The 26,006-nt window shown below is 31.9% G+C and overlaps 3 protein-coding genes across 4 annotated transcripts; 2 read left to right on the top strand and 1 right to left on the bottom strand.

Moving 5' to 3' along the window:
* The first annotated feature begins 9,045 nt into the window (after window positions 1–9,045).
* Window positions 9,046–9,848, top strand: LOC100527315 (uncharacterized). The gene has a single exon (NM_001251125.3). The coding sequence runs from the start codon at window positions 9,252–9,254 to the stop codon at window positions 9,699–9,701; it is 450 nt and encodes a 149-aa protein (NP_001238054.2). The 5' UTR covers window positions 9,046–9,251; the 3' UTR covers window positions 9,702–9,848.
* Window positions 9,849–15,326: 5,478 nt separating this feature from the next.
* On the bottom strand, window positions 15,327–17,388 carry LOC100787919 (protein CANDIDATE G-PROTEIN COUPLED RECEPTOR 7). The gene is made up of 2 exons (XM_003554292.5): window positions 15,875–17,388; window positions 15,327–15,576 (listed from the first exon to the last, which is right to left on the bottom strand). Exon 1 carries the CDS (start codon window positions 17,344–17,346, stop codon window positions 16,018–16,020), a length of 1,329 nt encoding a protein of 442 aa, XP_003554340.1. The 5' UTR covers window positions 17,347–17,388; the 3' UTR covers window positions 15,327–15,576; window positions 15,875–16,017.
* Window positions 17,389–18,237: 849 nt separating this feature from the next.
* Window positions 18,238–25,413, top strand: LOC100780784 (phosphatidate phosphatase PAH1). 2 transcript variants are annotated; one of them, XM_006604476.3, is made up of 11 exons: window positions 18,238–18,451; window positions 18,603–20,334; window positions 20,443–21,029; window positions 21,127–21,200; window positions 21,798–21,882; window positions 22,871–22,957; window positions 23,649–23,721; window positions 24,503–24,546; window positions 24,634–24,762; window positions 24,844–24,942; window positions 25,033–25,413. In XM_006604476.3, the coding sequence occupies exons 2-11, from the start codon at window positions 18,816–18,818 to the stop codon at window positions 25,084–25,086; spliced, it is 2,751 nt and encodes a 916-aa protein (XP_006604539.1). In that variant the 5' UTR covers window positions 18,238–18,451; window positions 18,603–18,815; the 3' UTR covers window positions 25,087–25,413. The 2 variants fall into 2 exon arrangements, with proteins under 2 accessions (XP_006604539.1, XP_014627511.1); XM_014772025.2 differs by having other exon boundaries at window positions 18,593–20,334.
* The last annotated feature ends 593 nt before the right edge of the window (window positions 25,414–26,006 follow it).

Genomic DNA, 26,006 nt, shown 5'->3' with positions numbered 1-26,006 from the left:
GGTATGTCCACGAAATTTCGTGGTACGATCCTGCGGGATTTTACCATAGATTTAAAATATACGCAAATCTATAAGATCGCGTCATATTGACGGAAGATTGGAAATTGAAAAGTTCCACGATGAGTTGGCGATCTGTGATTGGCCGAGTGTTGTTTTCTGTTGCCACGTATGCTGTCCACTCAGCAGTTGGGTTTTGTGGTTGTTATCACAAAATAATCTACTGCTTTGATCTACACCCCTAAAGCTGTGGGTTGTTCTGAAACCTTCGTCAATAAATCCTTTTCACCTTTTTTAGCAATAAATAAATCCTTTTTGACCCCTCATATGTATTTTTCTCATTTCTCATACACCAAATTTGTGAAAGGGTAATTACCAATTATCAAGTGTATGTTTATTTTTCAGTTACAAACAAATGTTTAGAATAAAATTAAATTTGTAAGAATATTTATACACTTTCTTTCTCAAAAGTGAATTTATGGATTATTAAATTTCCTTTGAAATTCGTACCGATATAATTTGTTCCGGTGTTAGGTTCGTTTAGATTTAAGTGGCGTAGTGTCATTTAAATTAGTTAATTGTTAAGAAGCTGATTTCTCAAGTAATTATACCATAATCAAACTTTGATAACAATATAGTAATCTATAAATTTTATTTATTTAGGATCGAATTTAGATCCAAATTATCAAACAAAGATTTAAACGTAGGTCGAAGTGTCGAAAAGCCGTTTGCTTTGATTTATTTAGTAATGAAAATAATTCAGAATCCTAGGGCGCAGTTTTGATGGTGGCTTTCGTGGAATGTTCATTGCCACACAAATCAATGAATGGCCCACCAAGTCAAAATTGCAGTGGTACAGGATTGGTAGAATTTATTGATCAAAAGAATGGGTTGGGTAAAAAACCACGTATTCTGTTTATACCATTACTTTTTGAGTTTTTTCTACAACATGATAGAAAAAGGGTAAACAAAAATATTTTTAAATTTAATTGACTGAACTTTTTATGTTCATTATTAGGTAGAGATATTATTGAGATGAGTTAAAATTAGTTAATTTTGCTCGTATACGATTCGAATTTTTTATAAAATCATTTATTTTAAAATATTTTTTCTTATCTTTTTATTTTATTATAATTTTTAAAATTTAATTTTTTATCTTTTAGAATATTTATTTTAGTATTTTTAACTTAATATTTATTTTAGTATTTTTAACTTTTCAATTTGAGTCAAGATTATTCTTTCATCAATTTTAAAATAATATTTTCAATATAAAATACTATTTTCGTCGTTTGAATTTGTTTGATATCTTATCAAATCATTATTTAATCCATGTCAAATATAGAAAATGACAACATGATGATAATTTTATTTGATGTACATTAAATATTAGATAGAATTATAATTTATCTTATTCTTATCTTATCATACTTTCTTTTACTCTAATATCTTGTATTATTTTATTTTGTTGTATTATATTTTACCTCAAATAAAATTTAAATAAATTCAATTAAAAAAATTGACACATAAAAATAATAAAAAGTTGCAACAAAAATAAATATATTAAAAAATAATATACCATGACAATAATAATAATAAATATTATAATACTAGTGATAATAATAGTGACAATTAAGATGAGTTGAAGGCACAATAATAATAATGACCGTGATAATAATAATGATGATAATGATGATAATATTGGTGATAAAATAGTGATGATAATGAGAATGTATTTTTTTAACTAAAAAATCAAAATCACAAATTATTTTTCTTGATTTTAAAATTAAATATAAAATTATTTTAAAATTGAGTTAAAAACTCAAGAACAAAATCACAAACAGGTTACTACCTTAGGGTTATTCTTAGAGGCAATTTAAGAAATTAATATAAAATACACGTGTGAATTTTAATGACATGTGAAAATATGATTAATGAACACAAAATGAAACACCAAAATGAGACCATATATTTAAATTCATTAGGTTTAAGATTTAATTAAACCATGATAAAAGAAAAAAAATATATGTAAAATTAAGAAATGGAATAAATTAGGGAACCAAAATTGTTAGAAATAAAAATAAGAAAATGAAAATTCCAGATTAAAAATTATAAAAAACTAAAATTGCAATTTTTTATATGTAAGTAATTTTCATTTGGTGGATAAGTCACGTAACTTCTTTTCTTGGAGTGCTACTAGCTACTACGCTTTGGGTTTCTATATTCCTTTTAGTTTTAGTGGTGTCACGAAGCGATGCGGGCCCAACCAAATGTCACTGTCAAGGCAGTTGAGTACATGGTTTGACCCGGATTCCAAATTCTAGGCATATGCTTCCATGACAGCCATAGAGAATATAAAATAAATAAATGTATCCAAACAATTGATCCTTTCTTGGTTCAAATACAGAAAGTATACAATTAACAATGATTATATGCCAACATATTGTTTCCATGAAAAAAATATGGCAACATATTGTTATTGTTAGTAAAAAAAACTGGGTCGAATATCTTAAGTTAGGTTTTAATTTTAAATATTATGAATAGAAAAAATGTGTTTGAAAAAAATAACTGGTAATAATTGGTCAAGATTTTCAATAAATATTTGTGAAAGTCAATAAATATCTTATATAAGTAGTAACATACTTGTTAAAAAAAACAATGATTACCTTTAACTGTTTTATTGAATTTAAAAGGATTTTTTAAGCAAAAAAAAGGTATGAGTTCTTCCATGCAAACTATGTTGGCACCTCAATTTCAATTATTCTTCACTCAACCTAAAATATATTAATTAAAAGAGGATAGCAAAACACTTGGAAAAATCAAATCATGCCCAAAGAATACAACTGTGAGAATCTATAACAAGAGAGTCCTTCCATGTACCTAAGAAATTCCTAAGAAAAAGAAAAAGTAGTTTATTTCACCAAGTAAAACAAGTATTTTGTACACCAAAGGAACTCAGCTTGTTAACATAAGCACGAGCTTCACGATAAATGTGTGTGACAAAAAAAAAGGAAGTAGTTAGATAAAAAAAAATTAAAATAAATAATAATAAAGTGAATGAGGATTTAAACTTTAAGAGCAAATGGTACTTGTCTCATGCATTTAGAACTTATTACATTCATATCTTCCATTAAAATGCATTACTTTTGCACCCTTTAAGCTAACACCATTAAGGAAAAGTATTAACTTTAGGTGAAATGTAAAAAACAATCCTTTTCATTCTTCACAATCCTTATCCCAATCTAAATTCCTAATTTCACTCCTTCACCACCAGATGCACCACCCCCTTCGAAACTCCATCTGGAAATCCCGCCCAGCCAAAGGCTCCAACCTATTCCTCACAAACTTGTCGCCAATAAGAACAGGCATGAGAGGCCTCCCGTCACCGGCTTCTATGTAACATTCCTGATTTTTTGACTTCTCAGTAGCTCACATTATAGCACTTCACGCGGTGACACTTCACTCAACATTCTTATTGATTGGAATCCTCCACCTATTAGAATCTTCTATAGGTAACCTTTTTCAAGACCTTGAAAATCATCTTTGCTTGCTTTTAAGATTAATGGTTGATCTCACAAACCAACACAAGACTTTGTAGCATGTTTTGTCCTCACTCACGTGATGAAAATGTGTTTTATTGATTTTTGTTATTTTGTTTTCTATTTATTGGATTTTTGTTTTTGTTGTTTGAAGGTTCTGTGTTTAGATTTTGCAAATTGCATGACTTTTGTTCTCTCTATTATGTGTTGGAATTGATGAAGGAAGGGGCGAGGGTAATATTGGAAGGAAAAAACATACAACTATCACATGTCAATCATGTGTCTAATTCTATTAATGAATCAAACAGCGTTACAATGGTATGGGTAATCAATGTGATAGTATGAAACAATTAGGAAAATTTGTGTATGGTTAAAATAAGAAGTGAGATTGATTGTAATAAACATTAAACTCAAGAAGAACGAGGGTAATTTGCGCAAACTTTAAAGTCATAATTTTTTTGGTGCACTTTAAAGTCATATTTAGTCACAGAATTGAAATGTCAAAAGTTAAAGTTGTTGCCTTGCGAAATTTATTTCTCTTGAAAAATCAACTGAAAAGTTGTAGTCGTGGAAAAGGACGAATAAGAAAGCATAAGACTTTGGGGGCAAGTGTGATGTACATTATGGTTTTCTTCTTGAATTTGACTGTTCAAACAGGACGATCATTATCCGACCAAGGACGACTCTTCAATTGCACTATGTTTTCTTTAGGTGCAACAATTTACTGTATATAAAGCTTTTGGTTAGAAATTGTCTTGGATTTTAACGTGCAAGTGCCAGAGTTTGTATAATTCTGATTAGTTTTTTGACGGAGGTATAATTCTTATTAGTTAGCAACTCGTTGATACGGTTCTATTTTATTTTCAGTTTGAAAGTTAATTAGCAGATCCGTAACTCTATTGCATTTTTTCATATTGATGAAATCACAGAAATATCAACATGCACCCAACATTTTCTCTTGATGTTAAAATTTGACAATTTATTGCTTTGAAGTTGTCTTGCATTTTAACGTGCAAGTGCCTATTTGGTTTGTATGCGCTGGCGGTCGCCATAATAATTTTGTACAACAAGGATGCTTGTTTTTAGGAGTCATTAAAACTGAATCAAAATATTTAAAATATATTATTAAATTGTTAGTTTAAGTGATATTGAATTTTGATGAGTAATACTCCATATTTAAATTTTGTGAATTGAAAAAATATGATTAATAGGAAAAATTCATTGTTGACAAATAATTTGTTATGTTCAAACATGCTAAAACAAATAATCTCAATTTTCCTCTTTCTATCTCAATTTCTATGTTACAAACACACTATTAATAAAGAGAACAGCTTTCCGGGGACCCTGTGTAAGCATAGGTCATTGAGTATAGAATATGGATAAAACAATTTATTTTCTAACTTCCTCCTTATGTAAGAAGTCACACGACTGGCCAGATTAATTGTGGTATCTTATGTCATGCAGGATCACATGTACAGCGTGTTTAGACAAACATTATGAAATCAAATTGACAGATACTTTCATGTCAAATATTAATAAGAAAAAATACATTAGTTATCGTAGTTTTTGTCCATACGCGAATCAATTACTTCAAAATACTGATCCAAACATGTGGTGACACTTCTTTCCCTATCCTGAAACGAAAGAAGTACAAAGAACTCATAATAGTGGCCGCAAAAGCCCATTATGAAGGAGGAAAAGGCAAATTGCCTTGAAGACACCGTATTGAACACTTGGAAGTTGGAACTAAACTACTGAACGAGTCTCAATAGGTGACAATCTATTATGGGAGACTATAATCGTGTACCACCACTTATTTGGATCATTTGATTGGTTTTATGGTTGTTATACCACACGACTTGGAAATAGTCCAAAGTCCAAACAGATGACGCCCTAGGTTGCGGGGTGACCAGTAATGGCTATATCTATCCGCACATGACTCTGGGGATAACAGTTTTTATTTTTTATTTTCTTGCTGATTTTGCTCAACTTACTTTTTTTTGTGTCCACATCATATTATCTTTTACCGGAAATAATCTTATTCAAATCAAATCATATGGTAAGAATATTTTTTTTAATATTTAACACAATTATATGTCTAAGAATTATTTAAGATCTTTGGTTAAATCAGTCGATTTACGTGTTTGATTGTGATAATTATTATGTATAGGTAAGCCACTTGATCGGTATTAATTGTTTCCTCCTTTCTAAGTTTTGCTACTATTATTTTGTCTAGCTGCTTGCATATGAATTAATATTGTTATTTTGCCTCTTCTAATGTTCACATTCAGGTTGCTTTCCGTAAAAAAAAAAAAGGTGGTCTTATGATTTTCCTCTTCTTTTTAATTATTGTCTAAGGAGTGGTAATATTATGAAATGGTGTTGCCCTCCAATTTCCATTATTATCAAAGAAGGAATGATGTTTCGAATAAAATAGTCGGTGACACATTAGGGGAAATACATACTTAAATCTTTTTTGACACGCCCTTTATTTATTGGATGAACATACGTAGATCTAATTTAAAATAGAAGAAGAGAGGAGCAGGCCCATATGTTTTAGTTTGACTCACACAAAATTTATTTAATAATAAAAAATATATTAAAAAAATGTGCCTGCATTGTACTATAATTCTGTGGCTTAGATTCAAAAGGGTAATTTTAAAGCATTATGCAACCATAATTTGTTTCATTATATGACGCTAATGGACAGAAATAATTCCTTTTATTTAACATTAATTATTTTGTTTTTATGATAAAAGAATAGTTGTATTGTTTTCCAATAATAATAGGTGAGTTTGTGAGTGCTGACTTCCCATCAAGCTTCTTCAATACATTTACGAGCTTAAAAGACGATGAGATTCAATTTTTGGTTCTTGTGAATACAACAGACCAAGCAAACATCTATACTTAAACATTTTAATTAGAGATGATAAAATTATAGGGGAGTAATTTTGATAATTATTATATTATTTTAATAATTTGATATAATATAATTTTATTGATCAAATCGTTGAATTATATTTACATGTTATTAAGATTGTTTATATCAAATTTTATCAAAATTAAATAATACTAAAAAGATAATCAAATTATCTACATTTTAATATATTTTAAAATATTTATGTTACTTCAATTTTAATCTATATAAATGAGGTAATAAATTATTTTAGATTAATATAAAATTTTATATATAAAATTTATGTAAAATGAACTTTTAATCCAACAAAAAATTTTAATAAAAACATCATTCGGTTGAAAGTTATATAATAGTATAATAGTTATGAACAGTGTATCGATATAATTTGATTATATATATATATATATATATATATATATATATATATATATATATATAAAATGTTTTCTTAATTTTTTAATATTTCATAGTTTTCTGCTATATGTTGCGTCCTCTCAAAAGAAAACTAAAATATTGCGCTTTGCTTTCATTTGAGTAAGACGATTTTATTTAATTTCGTCTATCTTATAAAAATAAATTGAAAACGAAATATTATTTTCATAAGAAAATAACAATCAAAACTAATATTGTTTCACAATATAAATTATTGAAAAGTATTTTGTCATTAAGTTGAGGTATGAGATAGCTAGAATGACCTTTTTTGTTTCATTATATTTAAGTCTATAAAAAATATACAAACAATATAATAACTATTTTATTTTATTTCTAAGAGGATCTTTAACGTAGTTGTTTATATTGGTTCTTAAATGTTAAGCGATAATCTTTCTAAAATAGGACTGGAGTTTGCTGGCTTAATTTGTTTCCACGTGTGAGTATTGATGCCTAAATAAGCAACAAGTCCTTAATGAATAAAGTGATGAGTGGAGGAGAGAGAGCATGAAATTAACATTTAACAACTTGGAATAGAAGAGACATGAAGATGCAATCCATAATTATTAATTTTTTTTCAAAAGTATTACATTGATTATAGATGATTTTAAGATTTTAAAATGCATATAAGTGAAAGATAATTTTTAATTTTTTAAACTCAAACTCTAAAATTATATAATAATGATATATAAATTCATCATTTATTTTAAATATCTCATCAACATCTTTAATTTTTTTCTTTGTATCCTATCTTAAACTTTTTCATACTTATATACATATTTTCTTTTTACTTTTTCTCTATTGGATAACATATTAGATGTGTATCAAAATATTTTTCAAGATAATATGATGGGTTTAAAGGAAAAACTCAAATCTCATCTTGACGGGTGAGAGACAATTCTTTCCTATGAGCTGGTTGAGTCGTGCTCAAATCCAAATTCAAAAAAAATCAAACCCAAAAAATCTACAAAACCACAATTAAATAGAAATCAATACTTGTAAAATCCTCAAAACTAGAAAATAAATCCCGAAAGACTCACATAACCAGAGCATGCAACGATTGAGGGAGGGAGTGTTGACTAATCGACAACATATCTATGGCAACGATGGCAAAAAAACAAAACAATATATAAGATATAAGCTAGCAAATAAAGAACAAAGATAGGAGTTAGAAAGAATGTAAAAAGAAATTAGTTGAAATAAATACAAATCATACAAACGAATTAAGGAAGCTTTGAGTAGGGGAGAATTTTGAATCCTAAAAATCATTTTTTTTTATGAATAACAACCATTAAATTTTTTCAGATAATTTTCTAGAAAACAAAGAGTTAAATAATTTAATAAAAAATAACATGATGATTTTACTATAATAAAAAAAATTAAACTAAAAAAAATAAGATTTTCACCTCACTATAGGAAAGTTAGTTTTCATAAGAATCTGATAAAAAAACATTTCCGAAAAATATTTCCCCTCGTATATTTTATTATTTAAATTACATGAAATTAAATTTTCTAACTTACCAAAAACTTATCTCCGATCAAATGTTCGGTAATTGAAATAGACAATAAAAAATGGTAGAACCGACAAAAATAAGTTAAAAATTGTGTTAACCTGTTAACAACTTTAACATTAGACTGGGTTTTGGTTGAAATTGTCAAATCTAAGGTGACATTGAAAGTTCACAAAAATAAATTAAGAACCCAATTAAGAACTCAAGATGCCCTAAATTGTTTGGTTCTATATTATTCCACTGAAGTATCAAAATTCGTCCTTCTTCGTTGTTAATAAATTTTAAAGCAAAATTTATAGATTATACAGTTCGGGTCTTTCTGCTTTCTGTGTCGAACCTGTAATCCAAATGTTCGTCGTGTACCTAACATTTACTATTTTATTTTTCTCTCAGCATTTCCGTGCAGAAAAGGCTACCGGTTTTAATAATAACAAAAACAGCAATCGAGTTTCACCATCAATAGAGAAAATAAAAAAAAAGACAACATGATTCCCCCCACTTGGCCTCTGTTTTGGCACCGTCTAGATGCATCAAAACACACTTTATTTGCAGCACATTGCCTCTAATACTACCCTTCGACATCACAAACTCTCATACACACAACTAATTAACAAAGAAAATGAAAATAAAAATAACGCAGTCATTGCAAATCATCACACATGATTACTTCACAAATAATGCCCACTATAAATCCATTCAATTATTCCTTCTTTCCTTTCCCACACCCTTTTCTTGCAATCTAAGTTTTTGCTTCCTTTCTCTTTTCTTTTTTCTTTTTTTAAAATTTTCTCAATTTATAACCCTTGCTCTACGCAAACTCGCACTATCCCAGTATCACCTCAGAAACTGAGGGGAAAAAAGATGAGCTCAATTTGCATATCGAACTGCATCAACGACGCACGTGACCCACGTGTTCCCGTGAGGGCTTCCTACGTGAACCTCTACAAGTGGCCGGAATCGGATGCTGAGTTTGTGAGGTCAAGAAGTTGCAACAGAGAGAAGGGTTCTCATATATTGTACGGTCACCCTAGGGTGGTGGACAGCATCTCCTGCAGGCAAATGTACCTCAGAAGCTACACGTTTTCTAGGGAAGAAGAGAACGAGCTCGAGAAAACCCACAAGTGTTTTGGTAGGGCAAAGATGAAGAAGAAGAAAAAACATGGGAGCGAGACAAAGCCTGATGAGGCTAAGAAAACCAAGTGCTTGGTTTGGAGTAAGGCTAAGGAGGTCTCGTGTTCTGCTTTGTCTAGGATTCTCCGAAGGGTCTTGTCCTGTTCCGCTAGTGTAGATGTTGTCGACGAAAAATATTGATTTTTAATCAAAGGTTTGAACTTTTTTAATTTGTTTTGTTTATTATATATATTTCCTTCCTATTTATGATCCAGAGAGAAGAGTATATCACTTTGGTTTCTTTTATTCACTTTTGTATAAGGGTGTGTGAAATGTGAATGTAATTTCTCCTGCGGAGGATGTTAATTCTCGCACGCTAGATGTAAAAATTTTGTGAACAGAGAAAAGGTTTAAGTGGATTTGTGCTAGCAATTATATGCATGTGAGTGTAACGTGCTGCCTTTGCATTATTTCAGGAGTAGGTTGTAGAAGTCAACTTATAGTTTGTGGGTTTATATATAGGAGGGAAAATGTAGGTTTTTGATTTATATAAGCTAACATGAGAATCATAGCTTTTAGTTTTTTTATCTCTGTTCAATCTTTGAATCTCCTTACATATATACCCTGTGGAGGGAGTACATGAGAAAACATGATTTTTTATCCTAGCTAGTTGATCCTGGATTTTCAAAGTAAATATGAGTTCAAGTGGTTTAGGATTTGGCAACCTGAAGCCTAGAAGGCACTTTGGGTTTGGAAAAAAACTGCAAACAAATCACATGACTTATTAGCATAAATACCATTCAAACACTTCTCTCTTTTTATTTTTTTATTTCTTTTATAGTAAATTACATTAATCTCTCATGAAATTTTATCGATTTTTTTATAGATATTTTTTTTCTTTTTTATCTCTACACTAATCTTTATGCATTGTTAAAAACAATTATACTAACACTCCCTGTATATTGTTATACTAATTCCTCTTAATTATTTAAAATATATTACACAATGTACTCTTATAAAAGAGTTGCCATAAGCATTAAAAAAGCAAAAAATTATAGGTAATAACTCAGAATAAATTATTGTAATTTATTTATTTCCTTGTGACATTATATTAACTAGATTATTACTACTTCATCTATTGTCTGTGTATTTCTTTTTCATGGTGTAGACTAGCAGCACAAATCATTATATTCTAAATGAAATCAAGAACAAGACAGGTTAGAAATCTTCGTTGCCTCCCACGCGCCTAGTGGCGTTCATGACAGTTTTGTCTCTTCAAGCATAGCAAATCTTGTGTAGGATTTTTTATTGACATTTTAATTTAATTTTCTCCTTCTTCACTTTACCACCCTGTTCTATCTCCCTCTTCATTAACATTGCTAGATGTGCGCTAATCGACGACCTCTTCTATGTGGCATTAATTAGTGAAGGCTTCGGTTGTTTAACTGTAATATTTTTATCATTCATGTATTAAAATTAATTTAGTTATTCACTTATGTTTTGAAATTTAAATAAAACAACTATTTTTGTTTATTAAATATCTCTACTCTTAAGAATTGTATCTTAAACATATTTTTAATTGAATTTATACATCATTAGAATTTTTTTTAATTTAAAGACTAGTTTAGATTTTAAAACAATGTTTAAATATGTTTTTGTCTCTATAATATACTGTCTTTTTTGTTATTTGTAAAATTATCTTTTTAAAATGGTCATAGTGCTTTTTGTACATTTTGATCTTTATCATTTTATTTTAGTTCTTGTAATTTATATATAATTTTTAAATTCCAATAATATTTTATCCATTTTATTCACATATTATAAGGATAGAAATGAAAAAAATATATACAAGGAATAAAACAAAATAACAAAGGACTAAAATTATAAACTATAATAATTATCATAAAAAATAGTTTTATAAAAATTAAATTAAAAATAAATATATTGCATGAATAAAAAAATATTTTTAAATTCAAAAAATGGGCCAATCAAACTTTTTATGTCAAATGTCAAGTGTATTCTATTTTTACTCCTTTTAACTCTTATGATCACCAAAATGACAAATTTAATGTAGGGGTTAGTTTTAAAAACTATTTATCAATGAAGTCTGTTTTTAAACTTTTAAAAGAGGGATTTGTTCCTGTATGGATGCCGCCAGAAAAACTGATAACATAACTGTTCCGCCATTGTAAATGACGAGAACGATGCTGATGCATGATCCGCCAATGCAGTTGGCGAAGCGCTGAATGTATTTCCTTTTTTTTTTACATTATTATTATTGTTATTTTAGTGTATGGATGATACAGAATAAATATTTTTTTATATAACTAAATATAAAAAATAAAATCAACATTGTGTATGAAATAAATGGACTGAAATAAAAAACATTTATCTTATATATTTTCATGATTTTCGATAAACATTAATTACTGTTTTTATAAAATTACTTTATACTAATATCATATTAAAAAAATATCATTTGAAATGTTCCGCAATTCTGAATGGCGAGACAGATTTTATAAAATTACTTGTTATTTAAACTTGTTATTAGCTATTTAAACTTGTTATTCAAGGTTTAAATATAATGTAACCAATAGCTCAATTGCGCAGGGATATGTTTCTGATACTTTATGTTTATGGGTTTGTGATACCCCCTGTACTCATTTTAATACATGTTTTTGCTGATTTAAAAAAAACATCAAAAGAAAAATAAATAAAGTGTGCCATTAACTCCCGCACACATGTAAGACTCAAATATATATATATATATATATATATATATATATATATATATATATATATATATATTATCAGCAAATAAATTAGTAGTTATTTGTTATTTGAGAACACTGAGAGGTTTGAGACTGCAACCAAAACCAGCTACACCACATGCCAGCTATACCATGCGAATCCAATTGAAGGAGGATGAGTAAATAGAATATACAGGGATGTGCAAGCTAGCTTTTTATCTTTCTATTAAATCGTAAAAAATGTTTAAAAAACAAGTAAATTAATCGGAACATTTCAAATGATATTTTTTTAAATATGATATTAGTATAAAGTAATTTTATAAAAACAGTAATTAATGTTTATCGAAAATCATGAAAATATATAAGATAAATGTTTTTATTTCAGTCCATTTATTTCATACACAATGTTGATTTTATTTTTTATATTTAGTTATATAAAAAATATTTATTCTGTACCATCTATGCACTAAAATAACAATAATAATAATGTAAAAAAAAAGGAAATACGTTCAACGCTTCTAGCCAACTGCATTAGCGGATCATGCATCTCGCCATTTTCAGTGGCGGCACCAACGTACACCCTCCAACTCAGCATCGTTCTCGCTATCTGCAATGGCGGAACAACTATGTCGCCAGTTTTTCTGGCGGCATCCATAAAAACAGACCCCATTGGTAAATAGTTTTTAAAACTAACCCCATTGATAAATAATTTTTAAAACTAACCTCCTATAATAAATTTGCCCACCAAAATCCACAGAGATGAAATAAATTATTGAAAATTGGATCAATAATTAAAGATTGGTCCTAAAATATAACTTTTGTCCGCATAAATATAAAAACATTTAAAATTTATCTTTGTAAATTTTTTTATATATTTGTTATCCTGACAAAATTAAATTGTGTTACTTTTTGGTCAAGATACATATTCGGGTAAATTTGGATCTTTGGTAACATTTTTTACATCATACATATATATAACTGATCTAAAAAATTAATATATATGAGTTTGGATATTTAATTCTTGTTTTAGATATAAAAATGACATATTTCAATTTTATAAAGACAAAAAATATATTAAAAATTATACACAAATAAATTTTAAATATTTTTATATTTATGAGAATGAAAAATGTGATGTTATTAAAGATTGCTTAAACAGACTCAAGAAGGGCAACAAGTAGTTGCAAACCACACAAAGACAGAGGTAGTCGTGGAGGTCGAAAGAAGAGGATTTGCAGGCGGTAGTGGGCCGTCACAGTAGAAGGAAAGGTGAAGGGTTGCTGAGAGTGTCAAGGGCAAATCGAGAAGATGATTATCTCACAAAGAAAAGAAAAAGAAAATAAAAAGGAGAAAGAATCACAGCCATCTATTTTAAATTTAAAAAATCTAACAATTTGAAAATTCTTTCACACGGTACAATGTATCATATTTATATTTACTTGCCTATAAAAAGCAATGTATTGTACTGTATCAGACATCAGATTGAGTGAATGAATTTAGAGAACCATTACTTGTGGTGGCCATGGGTTTGGTCCAACCCACAAATCCAAACAATCCAAATCAAACTAATCCAATAAATTAGTTTGGTTGGATTTAGATTACATTTTTTTAAAATAGATTAATTTGGTTCAATCTTCGGATTGAAGAATTTGAAATCTATCAAAACTAAACCAAATCAATTGATCTGAACATAATGTTTTATTTTTTTTAATTTTAGTTTTAGTTTTATAATTTATAGTCACATGATTTACATTTTACAAATTACAATTATTATTTTTATTTACTGTCATATTATTTAAGGTTCAGTTTTACACTTCCACTCTAGTAAAAACCGTATTATTTTTGTTTTGTTAGTTGTTACATAACTTAAGACATTAATTGTTTTCTGAAAAAACTTAATGATACTGAAAAACATATTATTGTTGTTGCTAGTGCTAGTTATTGGCTCCTACTATTAGATAGTTACTATTGTAGACTGTAATTGTTTTTTGTTAAAAAATTACTGATATTATAATTGTATGTACATGTTTCTTTTTTCTAATAATATGTTTTTATGATTAAACCCAATACCAAACCGAATTCATTTAATTCAGATTATGAAAAAAAATTAAACAAAATCGAGTGAAACCAAACCGAATAAAATTAATTGGTTTGATTAAAAAATCATCTAAAACCAAACAGATCCAAACCAACCCGTGATCAGTACATTGAAATTTTGTGGATTCTCTTCCTCCCTCCGTGTGTGAGTGTAGTGTGGAGTAAAAAGAAAATTCTTCCGCTGCGTGAGTGAGTTTAGAGTGTGGGTTTTAATTTTATCCCACTGTTATCAATGCTATAGTATTTTATGTAGTAGAAAACTAAGAGTATATTGTTTTTTGGTGGAAGACTAAAAGTATATTGTAACCAACGAAAATCTTCCTGATGAGTTATACTTATTAAGATTTTACATATTTGATAAACATTGTATTTGACAAATATATAAATGAATTAGACAGAGCCATATTTTGTAATCTTGATGTTTTTATTTTTTTTAAGAATGAGCCTCGTGTTATAATTCTCCCCAAGGTAGGAATCCATCCTAATAAATAAAAATCAATACATGGAGTGCCATTGTCAAAGTAGGTTATGAATCCAACAAACAAAATTATAAATTTGACCCCTATTTATTTGAGAATTATAAATTTAGTTCTCTTATAATTTAATTCATAAATTTAGTTTCCTAATTTCTTACAATCTCATTATTTCAGTTTTCAGCTTCGAAATTGAATTATTACAATTTTCAACTTCGAAATTGAAGCTTGAACATTAACAATTACTTGTCAATGTTGAATGTCATATGTGGTGCATTTATTGGATGTGAATTTTGAAATAACGGGATTGCAAAAAATTAAAAGATTAAATTCGTGAATTAAATTATAGGGGGACTAAAATCAAATTCTGAAACAAATAAGTTGACCAAATTTACAATTTTACCAATCCAATACAACTACAATTTCTCCCAACATTTTTTTCCTTGCAATCCCACGAAGTTAATGTGTTGTTATTGTCTTTAAACAAAACGATTTTCTGGACCGGATACAAAATACCCAAATTCTAGTTCAAATGTGTCACCACTCACTAAAAGTTTCCTTATTTCCTACACATGGGTTGGTTTTCTAACATTTCACAACCTTCACCAATATATTGTACCCAAAACAGTTTAGAGTGGTGACAATATTTCTAGTTATTGTGTCTACCAACATTCCATTATCATACAAGTTAATTTTAGCTTGTGGGAAAAATTCAATGCATTTTTCCTTCCTATTTTCTTCTCCTTTTAAGTGTTTCTGAAAGAAAAAACAGCAGGACACTATGTTAACAACATAACATGATACAATTGCACACAAAATGTATAATAATGTCAAGCAAAGCAACAACAACAGCAACAACATTATAAGACTGATAATTTTGGATCAAGTAAGAAAATAATGAATGAATTGAGAAATGTACAGCACCCTGTCCCCACCATAATAATCTCAAGCAGAGAAAATCCAAAGAAGAATGAATGATCGATCAATAAAAGAACATTTCACTAGTAAATCTTCTCAAATTCAAAAAATGAACAAAGAAAGAGAAGTAGAAAACCTTTTTCCTATCCCGCAAAAGAAGCAGCAGTAGCTAAACATAGAGGCAGTATTCCCTTGTGAACACACTTTTCTTCTCTAACAGCAGAAGGGTATAAAGGGGGGGTGTAATGTAATTAAGTAGCGTAGTGGGAGTCTTCAAAATCAAAGCTCAAACTCTTCATCCTTGAGCGCCATTTCCGCGGCCTCCTCTTCCTCCTCATCAAGCACAAAGTACTCGTTCTTCTCCACAGGTCTGAACATGTAGAACATGACAACATAAAACGCAAGACTCGCGGTCTCCTCTGCAGCATTGCTCACCCATTGGTACTTATAAGCCGCAATCGTCCTCAAGGCGAACACCACTATTCTGGTGAAATACAAGTACCCAATAACAACAATGTAGAACTGTCTAAACAGAGTCAACTTGGCCAAATTCCTCGAAGCCTTCCCATCGGTTTTGGAAGTCTCTCTCAGCGATCTAATGGACCATACAATAGGGAAAATAATGGCACAACAGCAGATAATATCCACAAGCAAGAAAATCTGATTCCAAGTAACCCAGTCTTTGATGAAAGGTCCTGTTTCCCCGATCACAACGGAAGCCAAATTGGCCAGAACCTGAAGCGGGATGACAATCATCAGCACCTTCTTCTCCCTGTCCTGCAAAAAGGGTTTCAGAAAAGACCATCCTGTACCTATCAAAACGATTACAGTAAAGAGCAAAACGACGCGGATAAACTGGAAGATGTAGAACAGAACATCCCATCCATGGGGAAGACCCGAGACCTTGACGTAATGCTTATCCTCGGCGGCGCAGATTAGGTTAAGAGCCTTCACGAGAAGAAGGAGAGACATTAAGAGGTGAATGGGGTGAACGGAGAGTTTGTTGGAGAAGTAGATGTAGAGCCAGAGGGAGAAGAAGGAGAGGTAGGTGAGGAAGAAGAGGAAGTAGAGAGAGGGGAGGTGAGTTTGGCCGGCGGAGAGGTAGTCGCGGGAGGAGTCGGAGTCGAGGTTGTAGGACTCAGTGTGGAGGGACATGGAGACGGAGGTTTCCGGTGCGCAGTTGGCGAAGAAGAGGGAGTATTCGTTGGGGGAGGTGACGGGGTAGGAGCGGTTGAAGGAGGCAAAGGGGGGAGGGGAGAGGTCGCGGAAGGTGAAGAGGAGGAGGATGTAGTGGGAGTCCAAGACGCAGAAAGAGGGGTTCTGCTGGATCTCCATCAGGACCTGGAGGAGGGCTTCTTCGTTCAGGAGGAAGAAACCCAGGCGAGAGGATTCTGGTTGCACCGAGGAGGAGAGCACGCCCACGGAGACAGAGGAGACGGCGATGGACACGTGGCCCTTGTGCGTGAACCCGAATTTCTCCAAGAGGATCATGGGGCGGCTGTCGGAGTTTATCGTCAGCGACTTTATCTCCGCCGCGGAGGGAGAGAACAGGAAGAGGAGGAGGAGGAGCAGAAGGGGCAATGCTGGTCGCATTTTGGCCATGGACATTGTTGCGCTTTTTCTTTCAGAATTTAAGGGGATACCATCTTACCATTATCGTAGATCTGACTGAGGACGACGACGTGCCACCTACGCGGGACTCACATTTTTCTTGGGCCTACAACTCCTATTGTGATTTTAGCCCATCATTCTCCTTTTGCTCTTTCGGCCCGATATACATAAACATCTATTAACTTACTTTTAGAATAAAAATTACACCAACTATTATTGTTCTCCAATTTTTTTTTGTGAAATTACATAAATCTTCTTTGATTTTGTCTACTCTTTTACTAACTCTCTTTAATTTTTGAAAAATATAAATTGATACTCTTTAACGTTTTAAATAACTATTTTGGTCATTCAGTATATAAACTATTAATAAATTTAGATTTAAAAAAATAAAAATTATGATTTAATTTATTAATGCATAAAAAATGTGACAATTTTATCATATTTTTAAATTTATGTGATCATTTTGTCATTAATCTATAATATTTAAATATCAATTTAACATTAAATTATATTTTTTTAGGATCAATTTTACACTAAATTATAAAATTAAAAAATTAATTTATAATATAATTATATGTAAAATATAATTATCATTTATACATTCAAACACTAAATTTGAATTTCTATTTTTCAACTATTGGTATATCACTGGCTTACACATTCAAAAACCAAAATTATCATTTATTTCTTCTAGTTTTTACCATAATTTTTTACATGAACTTACTTTCCTAATATCTGAGAAATAAACATAAAATTTTCGCGAAAAACATATTTCATTCCCAAGTCGCAACGGCAACTAAATTGTATGAAATGGCCGAACAGCCCTCACCCGGTTCGTAATCTGGTTGGCAAATGTCAATACCTTTTTATTTATTAAATGCTGCTTCGTAGACACTGTTCTAACTTCTAACACCCGATTTTCTTCTCTTTATCCATTCCTTCAAACCAAAACAAATAAAAAAAAGTCCAAACTTGGAAACCCCCAAGAAAAATTGAACTGCAACTGCATCCAAACAGTGCAAGAATCTCAAGAAACCTTATTGCTAAAACAACCGCAGTCGCCCTCAATTTTTTTGAGCATTCATATTGGTGTTCTCAATTTGTAAGTCTTGCCGCCTTTTCTTCTTCTTTCTTGGACTAGTTTTGTTATTTTCAAACATTGAATTTTGTAACTTAAAAAATGAGTTGCTCTAGTTTTATCACCTTTATGATCATTCAGTTTGTTAAATTTGTCTTTATGGAGTCCCATGCAGTGCTCTTGTTGAACAAGAATTCGTAATCACGAGAAAGAAGCCAAGAAATTAGGATAATATTGGGTTAGGTGGTTTGGAGAATAATTAATTAAGGGTATGGTTGGAACATGTTGTGATTGAAAGCAGGATCAGACTCCAGAAAGAAGAAACTTTGAGGCCTGTTTTTTGGGCCTCCCAAAATTCTAGAGCTTTGGTCATTGGTTACTGACAAGAATGAATGTGGTGGGCAAAGTTGGAAGCTTGATAACCCAAGGTGTCTATTCAGTTGCTACCCCTTTTCACCCCTTTGGTGGGGCTGTTGATGTCATTGTTGTTCAGCAGCAAGATGGCACGTTCCGGTGCACGCCGTGGTATGTTCGCTTTGGTAAGTTTCAAGGTGTGCTAAAAGGTGCTGAGAAGATTGTTCGGATAAATGTCAACGGGATTGAGGCAAACTTCCACATGTATCTTGACAATTCAGGGGAGGCGTATTTTGTAAAAGAGGTGGATGATGATTGTGGTGATAAAGGAATAAAGTCAAATGGGTCTCCTGAAGTTGCTGATAACTCTGAATTCAGACGAGAACATGGTGGTGTCGAAATTCATGAAAAAGATAATAGTTATCTGAGTATGAATGATACACCTGGTTATAGACTTGGCCATAGCATATCTGATTCAGGGGTGCCTTATCTTTCAGGTGAAAGCCGTTCCTCAGTTTTGTCACAACTTCAAAGGGAAGAATCTGATGTTGATAGGATATTTTATGAATTCCCAGATGATCAATCCTCTTTTGAAGGTTCACTTGATGTTTCTGAATATGAGTCTAGTCGATATGAGAATCTAGATATAGAGAATTTGGTGGACTCACAGGGTTCCCAGCCGGAGGTGGTCTTGGTCAGTGTTGATGGTCATGTACTGACGGCCCCTATCTCAAAATCTGAGCAGAATGAGGACAATGTGCAGTTAAAAACTCCTCAATTTCATCTAGGCCCAGGTGAAGAGACTGACTTCTATGAAGGCAATGGGGAATTTATTTCTGCTGAAAATGCTTGGGCTGCTGATTATGTTAGTCAGGTGGATGCTTCAACAGCTGATGTTCCAGCTAATAGTTATGACACTAAGGTTGGTGATGATAGTTCTGGGCTCCTTTTGGAAGCTCAAAGAAAGGAGGTAACTATTTGTCACACTGAGGAAGCCTTGGTGATTAAAAATCATGAAGATCATCATTTACAAACTGATTCAGAAGAGGTTGTATCTTGTATGAAGAGACAGAGTGTCTTCAAAAGTTGTTTGGAATTAAATGAGTTTACTCACCACCAGGCTGGAAATGCTGATTCACAAGATGTAGTTTCTTCATTGGAGGTTCAAAATTCAGCAGAGGAATCTAATGCGAATTGTTCAATTACGGATGAAAATGAACAGGAAAACATCAAACAATCTAGAAACATTGATGAGTTATCTCCCGTTAGTGGGCCTACTTCCTTGGATGAACGTAGTTCTCTAGAATTAGAAGTAGAACTTCAAGAGGTTGATAAATATGCACCAGTAGAAGTTGACACTGGTTCTGGCAGTCATTCTGGTACTAAGGATATTATTGAATGTAATGATGAACATGTTGGAAAGTCAGTATCAAATGACCTGGTAGATGATAGTCAACAAACCTCTGCACTTGAAGATTCTTGTAAGAAAAGTGAACTAACTGAACCTCAAACAGCTACTTCCAATGAGGAGGACCAAAGTCATTCTGCTTTGAGTAAGAGACTAAGAGCTAACAACTGTGCTTCAAATTAGTTTGGCTTATTCTATGCAATTATTGTTTGGCACTAATAAATCGTTTATTTACTTTTCTTAAAATATGCAGGGTTTGAGGCCTCACTTTGTGGTCATGAACTTAAAGCGGGTATGGGTTTGGTTGCTGCTGCCGAGGTTTTTGAAGCACACCGGATATCTGCAGAAGAATTTAGAAGTTCTGCATTATCCATAATTAAGAATGAAAATCTTGTTCTGAAGTTCAGAGAGAGGTATCTGCTGTGGGAAAAGGCTGCTCCTCTTGTACTTGGAATGACTGTATTTGGTTTAGACTTACCTGTTGAGCCCAAAGATACAATTCCAGTGGGACAGGATGATGCAGTGAAGGCCAAGAATGATGCTCCTGGACCAGCTTCGTCTGGACGCAGATGGAGACTTTGGCCTATGCCTTTTCGAAGAGTCAAGACAATTGATCACACTGATAGTGTATCAAGTGAGGAGGTATTTGTAGATTCTGAGTCTGATTGGCAAACTTCTGTTGTCGAGCCATCTCCAACATCTGCTAGGCATGAGTCTCCTCGCAAGCAATTTGTGAGGACAAATGTTCCCTCTAATGAGATGATAGCATCCTTAAATCTCAAAGATGGTCAAAATTTGGTAACCTTCAGTTTCTCTTCCAGGGTTCTTGGAACGCAACAGGTTTGATATTCATTGAGAATCTAAGTTCCATATGATTATATATACAACGGTTAAAGTGTTTTGCTTATTTTAGCATGAAAGTTTAATTATGCAACAGGTTGATGCTCATATATACTTATGGAAGTGGAATGCAAGAATTGTAATTTCAGATGTAGATGGAACTATTACCAAGTAAGACTAGTCATAATACTTCTTAGGCTATTTATTGTCCTTTTAACTTGACATAGATACTACTAAACCACTGTTATTCATTACAATATCTATGTTCCGTACTTCCTCACTTAATTGGACATTATTTTTTACGAAATCTGAGTATGGACCTATTATATTATGCAAATTATGGTAGTAATTGATACTCCTGGATCTTACTGCATGAAGGAATATATTAAAGGGAATGCAAGTTCTGTTTATGGTTTATGGTTTATGGTATAGGGCTAGTCTTTGAGTAGTTTGTTTACATTAATGTAATAGTTGGATAAGAAAAAAATGATCTACATGAATTCATTTGCTGTTATTACGGGTAGATGAACATGTTTAGTATATTGATGAGTTTTACGTTGGCTTCCAAGGGCCCAATGGTCCTTTACCTAGGCTTGGGACCGGGTATGAAGCCATAGGTGGAGTTTATGGCTAGAAGTACATAACTTAATTACAATTAAACTAAAGCAAAAAATTGCAGCAAGAATAGAAGGCAGACTTGCATTATTATGGTATTGGTTTCAAAATCACTATCAACACCTTACTGCTCTACTGTTTTCTTCCTTTCAGATCTGATGTTTTGGGGCAGTTCATGCCTTTAGTTGGCAAAGATTGGTCACAGTCCGGAGTGGCAAGGCTTTTCTCAGCTATTAAAGTATGTATATTTCTTTTATATTCACATCTAAGTTTATGTCAATTACGATGGAGTAGGATTGTTAATGTCAACATTTAGTGAGGTAATTGACAACAGATCTTCCAAAGGTCTTTCTTTAAGAGGCATCTTATGTAGTGGACATGTAATCAAATTTCTGCTTTGTTGTTGCTTCCATTGGAGAATGTTTATGTAACTTTCCTCCTCGCATCAACAGTTTTCTGTTTTACGTGATTCTCATATTAGGGGTTTGAATTTGTGACAAGATTTTGAGTTTTGACTGTAGAGAAAAGGAAAAGGAAAAGAAAATTCAGTTCCCTAGTAACTTCTATTTACTTGATCAGTGTTCTATTTTAAGGATGAGATGAACTGTAGACTAAACGTGGTTTTTGCAAACACTTGGAGAGATTTTGTGCAAATATATAAGCACAAGTGTCAAGGGGGTCTAGCTCAGTTGGTTGAACAAGATGCGTGAGTTGTTGTAAACCCCCAAACACTGTCTTTGTTTCCCACGTGTAAAAAAAAAATATATATGCACACGTAAACAGGTTTGCTAAGAACTGAAGCAAGTTCCTATGAGCTTGCTCAGAGTGAGCCTGAAGCGTGGTCAAATCTAGTTTGCTTTATGAGTAATTTACAGTTAATAAAAAGGCTAGTGAGACAGGGCTCCTTTGCTTCCATGTAACTGAAATGGTAATGGGCAATGTCCATAGGCCTCTTTCAACGACTAAATAACATTTACATTTTTTTACTGTTTCATTCAACATTATTTTTTTTGCTTCAGTACTAGTTTTCTGCTTACCTTCTCTTTTCCTTTGGAATATAGTATATATGCAGATAGATGTAATGGTTATGTATAGAACTTTTTGTATATGTATAATGTAAAAGGAAACATAATGTGCTTAATGTTATCATGATTGCCTATTGTTTCATTGAATTTTATGTCAAAAAGATTATTGTCTTATACTACTATATCCTATTTTTATGTCAGGAAAATGGATACCAGCTACTGTTCTTGAGCGCTCGTGCTATTGTCCAAGCTTATCTAACCAGGAACTTTTTGCTTAACCTGAAACAGGTATTGAAACAACTAGGCTTTCTGCAATCAATGACAACTTATTTTTATATAGTAGGATTATTCTGTTTCTAAAGTAGTTGCAGCCAGGAACCCATGTATGAGATTTTCTTTTTGAAAAGTTTGACATAAAGCTAAGTATGTAGGGGTCTGGGCTATCAACTTTAATTGTCTTTCATGTCCTTCTAGTCTTGTGAAGTTGCACGGGTTACATCACTTCCTTCTGTTAACTGTTTGCTATCAAGTCTGGGCTATCAAGTCTTTTGATAAGAATCTTGGGAGAACCACATCACAAAAGCTAGCCATTATGGTTGGAGAGCGTAAGACCTTGCAAAACATCTCACACCAAAATTCTGTACCTAAAATGTGGAACTCATGACTCGCTTACAACTGAGACATGGTGAAATGTTCTGATACCAATTGATAAGAACTATGGGACTGGGAGTACCACACCATAAAAGTTAGTTCTTTTAGCTGGAGAGTCCAAGGCTTTATAAACCTCACACCAGAATCCTATACTTTCAGTGTGGGACTAAAGTCCCATACCTTGTAACTGGATCCTAGTGTCATCATTTTGTTAACTCTTTAATTCTATTTTTTCAATTTCTTTTTTTTATGTCCTTGCATCTTGACAACTCAGTTATCATTGTAAAAATACCACTTTAGGAGATACTAAAAGTTCATATATTTGCAGGATGGCAAGACCTTACCGAATGGACCTGTTGTTATTTCACCTGATGGATTATTTCCCTCTCTTTACCGAGAAGGTGAGACACTTTTAATGTGAGAGTAATTAAGGTTGAATTGGTATTGCAATTTTAGTTTATGTAGTCAATTGTGAGCCATGGATGATGATAACGACTTCTCTTTCTGCTGATGTACACATGCTTATGTTTGATGATTCTATCTTTATGAAGACTTGTATACTGTCAATATCACCAAAGTGAGCTAGTAAGGTGGCTAACATGAAATCTGTGGTGATTACGGGTCATATTAATACTACTAATGCATGGATTTCAGCAAAATTAAGTGTTTTCTGAGTTCTGACTACTATAAGGCTAATAGACTTGATATTGTTAGGACTATGAGGAAGGGGGAGTTAGTTACTACTGTAAGGATATTGATTAGTTAGTTAAGGGGTTAGTTAGTTAGTTAGTTAGAGGGTTTTATTAGATATAAATATGGGAAGAAGGATAGGAGAGAGTGAGGATCTTATCATTTGTAGATTGAGGCATTAGTGTTTCATCATTATGTGTTTGGGCTGACTTAAGTGGCTGCTTATATGTTGATGTTGGGCTTGGGCTTATGTATTAATTTTGAATTCTGATATTATTCAAAATTTTAACATGGTTTATCACCTGCAAAAGAATATTGACAACTTACATTTTCATTTTTATTATGTTATGACGTTGAATTATCTATGATCCTGATCTGTGCTGATAGACATTACAATCAGCCGTCACACTTGTGTGTTTATGATGACCAGTCCTGTTTTGTTAAATATACATATCTGACTTGTATTATGTTTGGACCCTTAACTTATGGAAGTAATAAGAAGGGCACCTCATGAGTTCAAGATTGCTTGTCTAGAGGTAATTTCCAAAACACACGCAACTTAGAAGTGCCATCAAATGCATTTATCATACTGACTTGACACATGTTCTGATAATGTTTTGCAGGATATCAGAAGACTTTTCCCTTCCGACTATAATCCGTTCTATGCGGGGTTTGGCAATAGAGACACGGATGAACTCAGTTACAGGAAGATAGGAATCCCGAAGGGCAAGATATTTATTATTAATCCTAAGGTGTGGATTTTTTTATTTTTTTACAATAGTATTTTTGTTAGTTCTCACAGGGTACTAACAGAATGCCCTGTAAACTAACAGGGTGAGGTGGCAATAAGTCATCGTATTGATGCAAAATCTTACACATCATTACACACACTCGTCAATGATATGTTCCCTCCTACTTCTTTGGTTGAACAGGTGATAAAGAATCTCCAAAACGTGTAGATTTACTGCTTGTGGACTTTACAACTAACAAGTTATTTGATTTGCAATTTACAATTATGACAGGAGGACTTCAACTCATGGAATTATTGGAGAATGCCTTTTTCAGACGTTGATTAGTTCAATGCTTAGGGTATTTAGTTCATTTTGACAAGGATCCGTTGGTATGGGACCATCCAAGATGTGTTAATCGATATGCTATATGTCCTTTCTACTTGGCACAAAACTGTGACATGATTGGAAAGTGTCCTACTACACGGGAATTCGATGATGGCATACAAGTGCTCTCTCATAGAATAGAACGTTATTCATTCAATGTGCTGATGACACGCCTTTGCTTTCCTTCTTTTTGATCTTCATTATATCTTGATTAATGATTACCCATTAATCAACCACATTGTATAACATTTGGGTTACATGTATTATACTAATTTTTTACTGACCAAATAGTGGAAGTTTGTCCAGCCCTACATTTGTACAATATACTACATTGTCAAAAAAAAAAAAAAGTTAACTCAAATCATTGATTACTTTCTTTTCATACCCCCCTCCCCCCTTGAAAAATACCTTTTTGGTGCTAGAACTGTTAAATTGTACGATAAACAAACTACGAATGATGCATGGAAATAGTGTTAACATTTTATTGGACAATCATAAAATTTAGATTAGAAATTGTAAAATACAAAGAAATTTGGCAGAAATTCAGAGTTGGTAGTATACTATCTGGCATTTTCCTCTTGGTGCATAACCAAATCATTGTTAATTTATGGAAATATGATAACAAATTTCATATCAGTGATTTTAGATATGTTCAAAGCATTGGCATTTGGAAATGCCCTTGGCTTTCTCATGATGGGTCCAAACAGTTTTGCTAATGGAAACTTTCTGGATAACCTTCTTTCTCTAATAATTTAGTTATTGAAATAAATAAATAAAATTATTTTTATTAATAGTTGAAATGCTGACACGATTGATTCAATAATAAACTGTCTTAACCAATGTATGGCTGTATTTTCAGCATCAAACGTAGTATCTAAATT

Source organism: Glycine max, chromosome 19, assembly GCF_000004515.6.
Source record: "Glycine max cultivar Williams 82 chromosome 19, Glycine_max_v4.0, whole genome shotgun sequence".
In the NCBI taxonomy this organism is placed as follows: domain Eukaryota; kingdom Viridiplantae; phylum Streptophyta; class Magnoliopsida; order Fabales; family Fabaceae; genus Glycine; species Glycine max.
The sequence above is the reverse complement of the archived record's forward strand: the minus strand, read 5'-3'. Positions and strand labels throughout refer to the sequence as shown.

Coding starts and splice junctions, on each gene's coding strand:
- LOC100527315 (NM_001251125.3), top strand. CDS start 9,252: ATGAGCTCAATTTGCATATCGAACTGCATCAACGACGCACGTGACCCA.
- LOC100787919 (XM_003554292.5), bottom strand. CDS start 17,346: ATGTCCATGGCCAAAATGCGACCAGCATTGCCCCTTCTGCTCCTCCTC.
- LOC100780784 (XM_006604476.3), top strand. CDS start 18,816: ATGAATGTGGTGGGCAAAGTTGGAAGCTTGATAACCCAAGGTGTCTAT. Junction 20,335..20,442: donor CCAAAGTCATTCTGCTTTGA/GTAAGAGACTAA, acceptor TAAAATATGCAG/GGTTTGAGGCCTCACTTTGT. Junction 22,958..23,648: donor TTTTGCTTAACCTGAAACAG/GTATTGAAACAA, acceptor ATATATTTGCAG/GATGGCAAGACCTTACCGAA.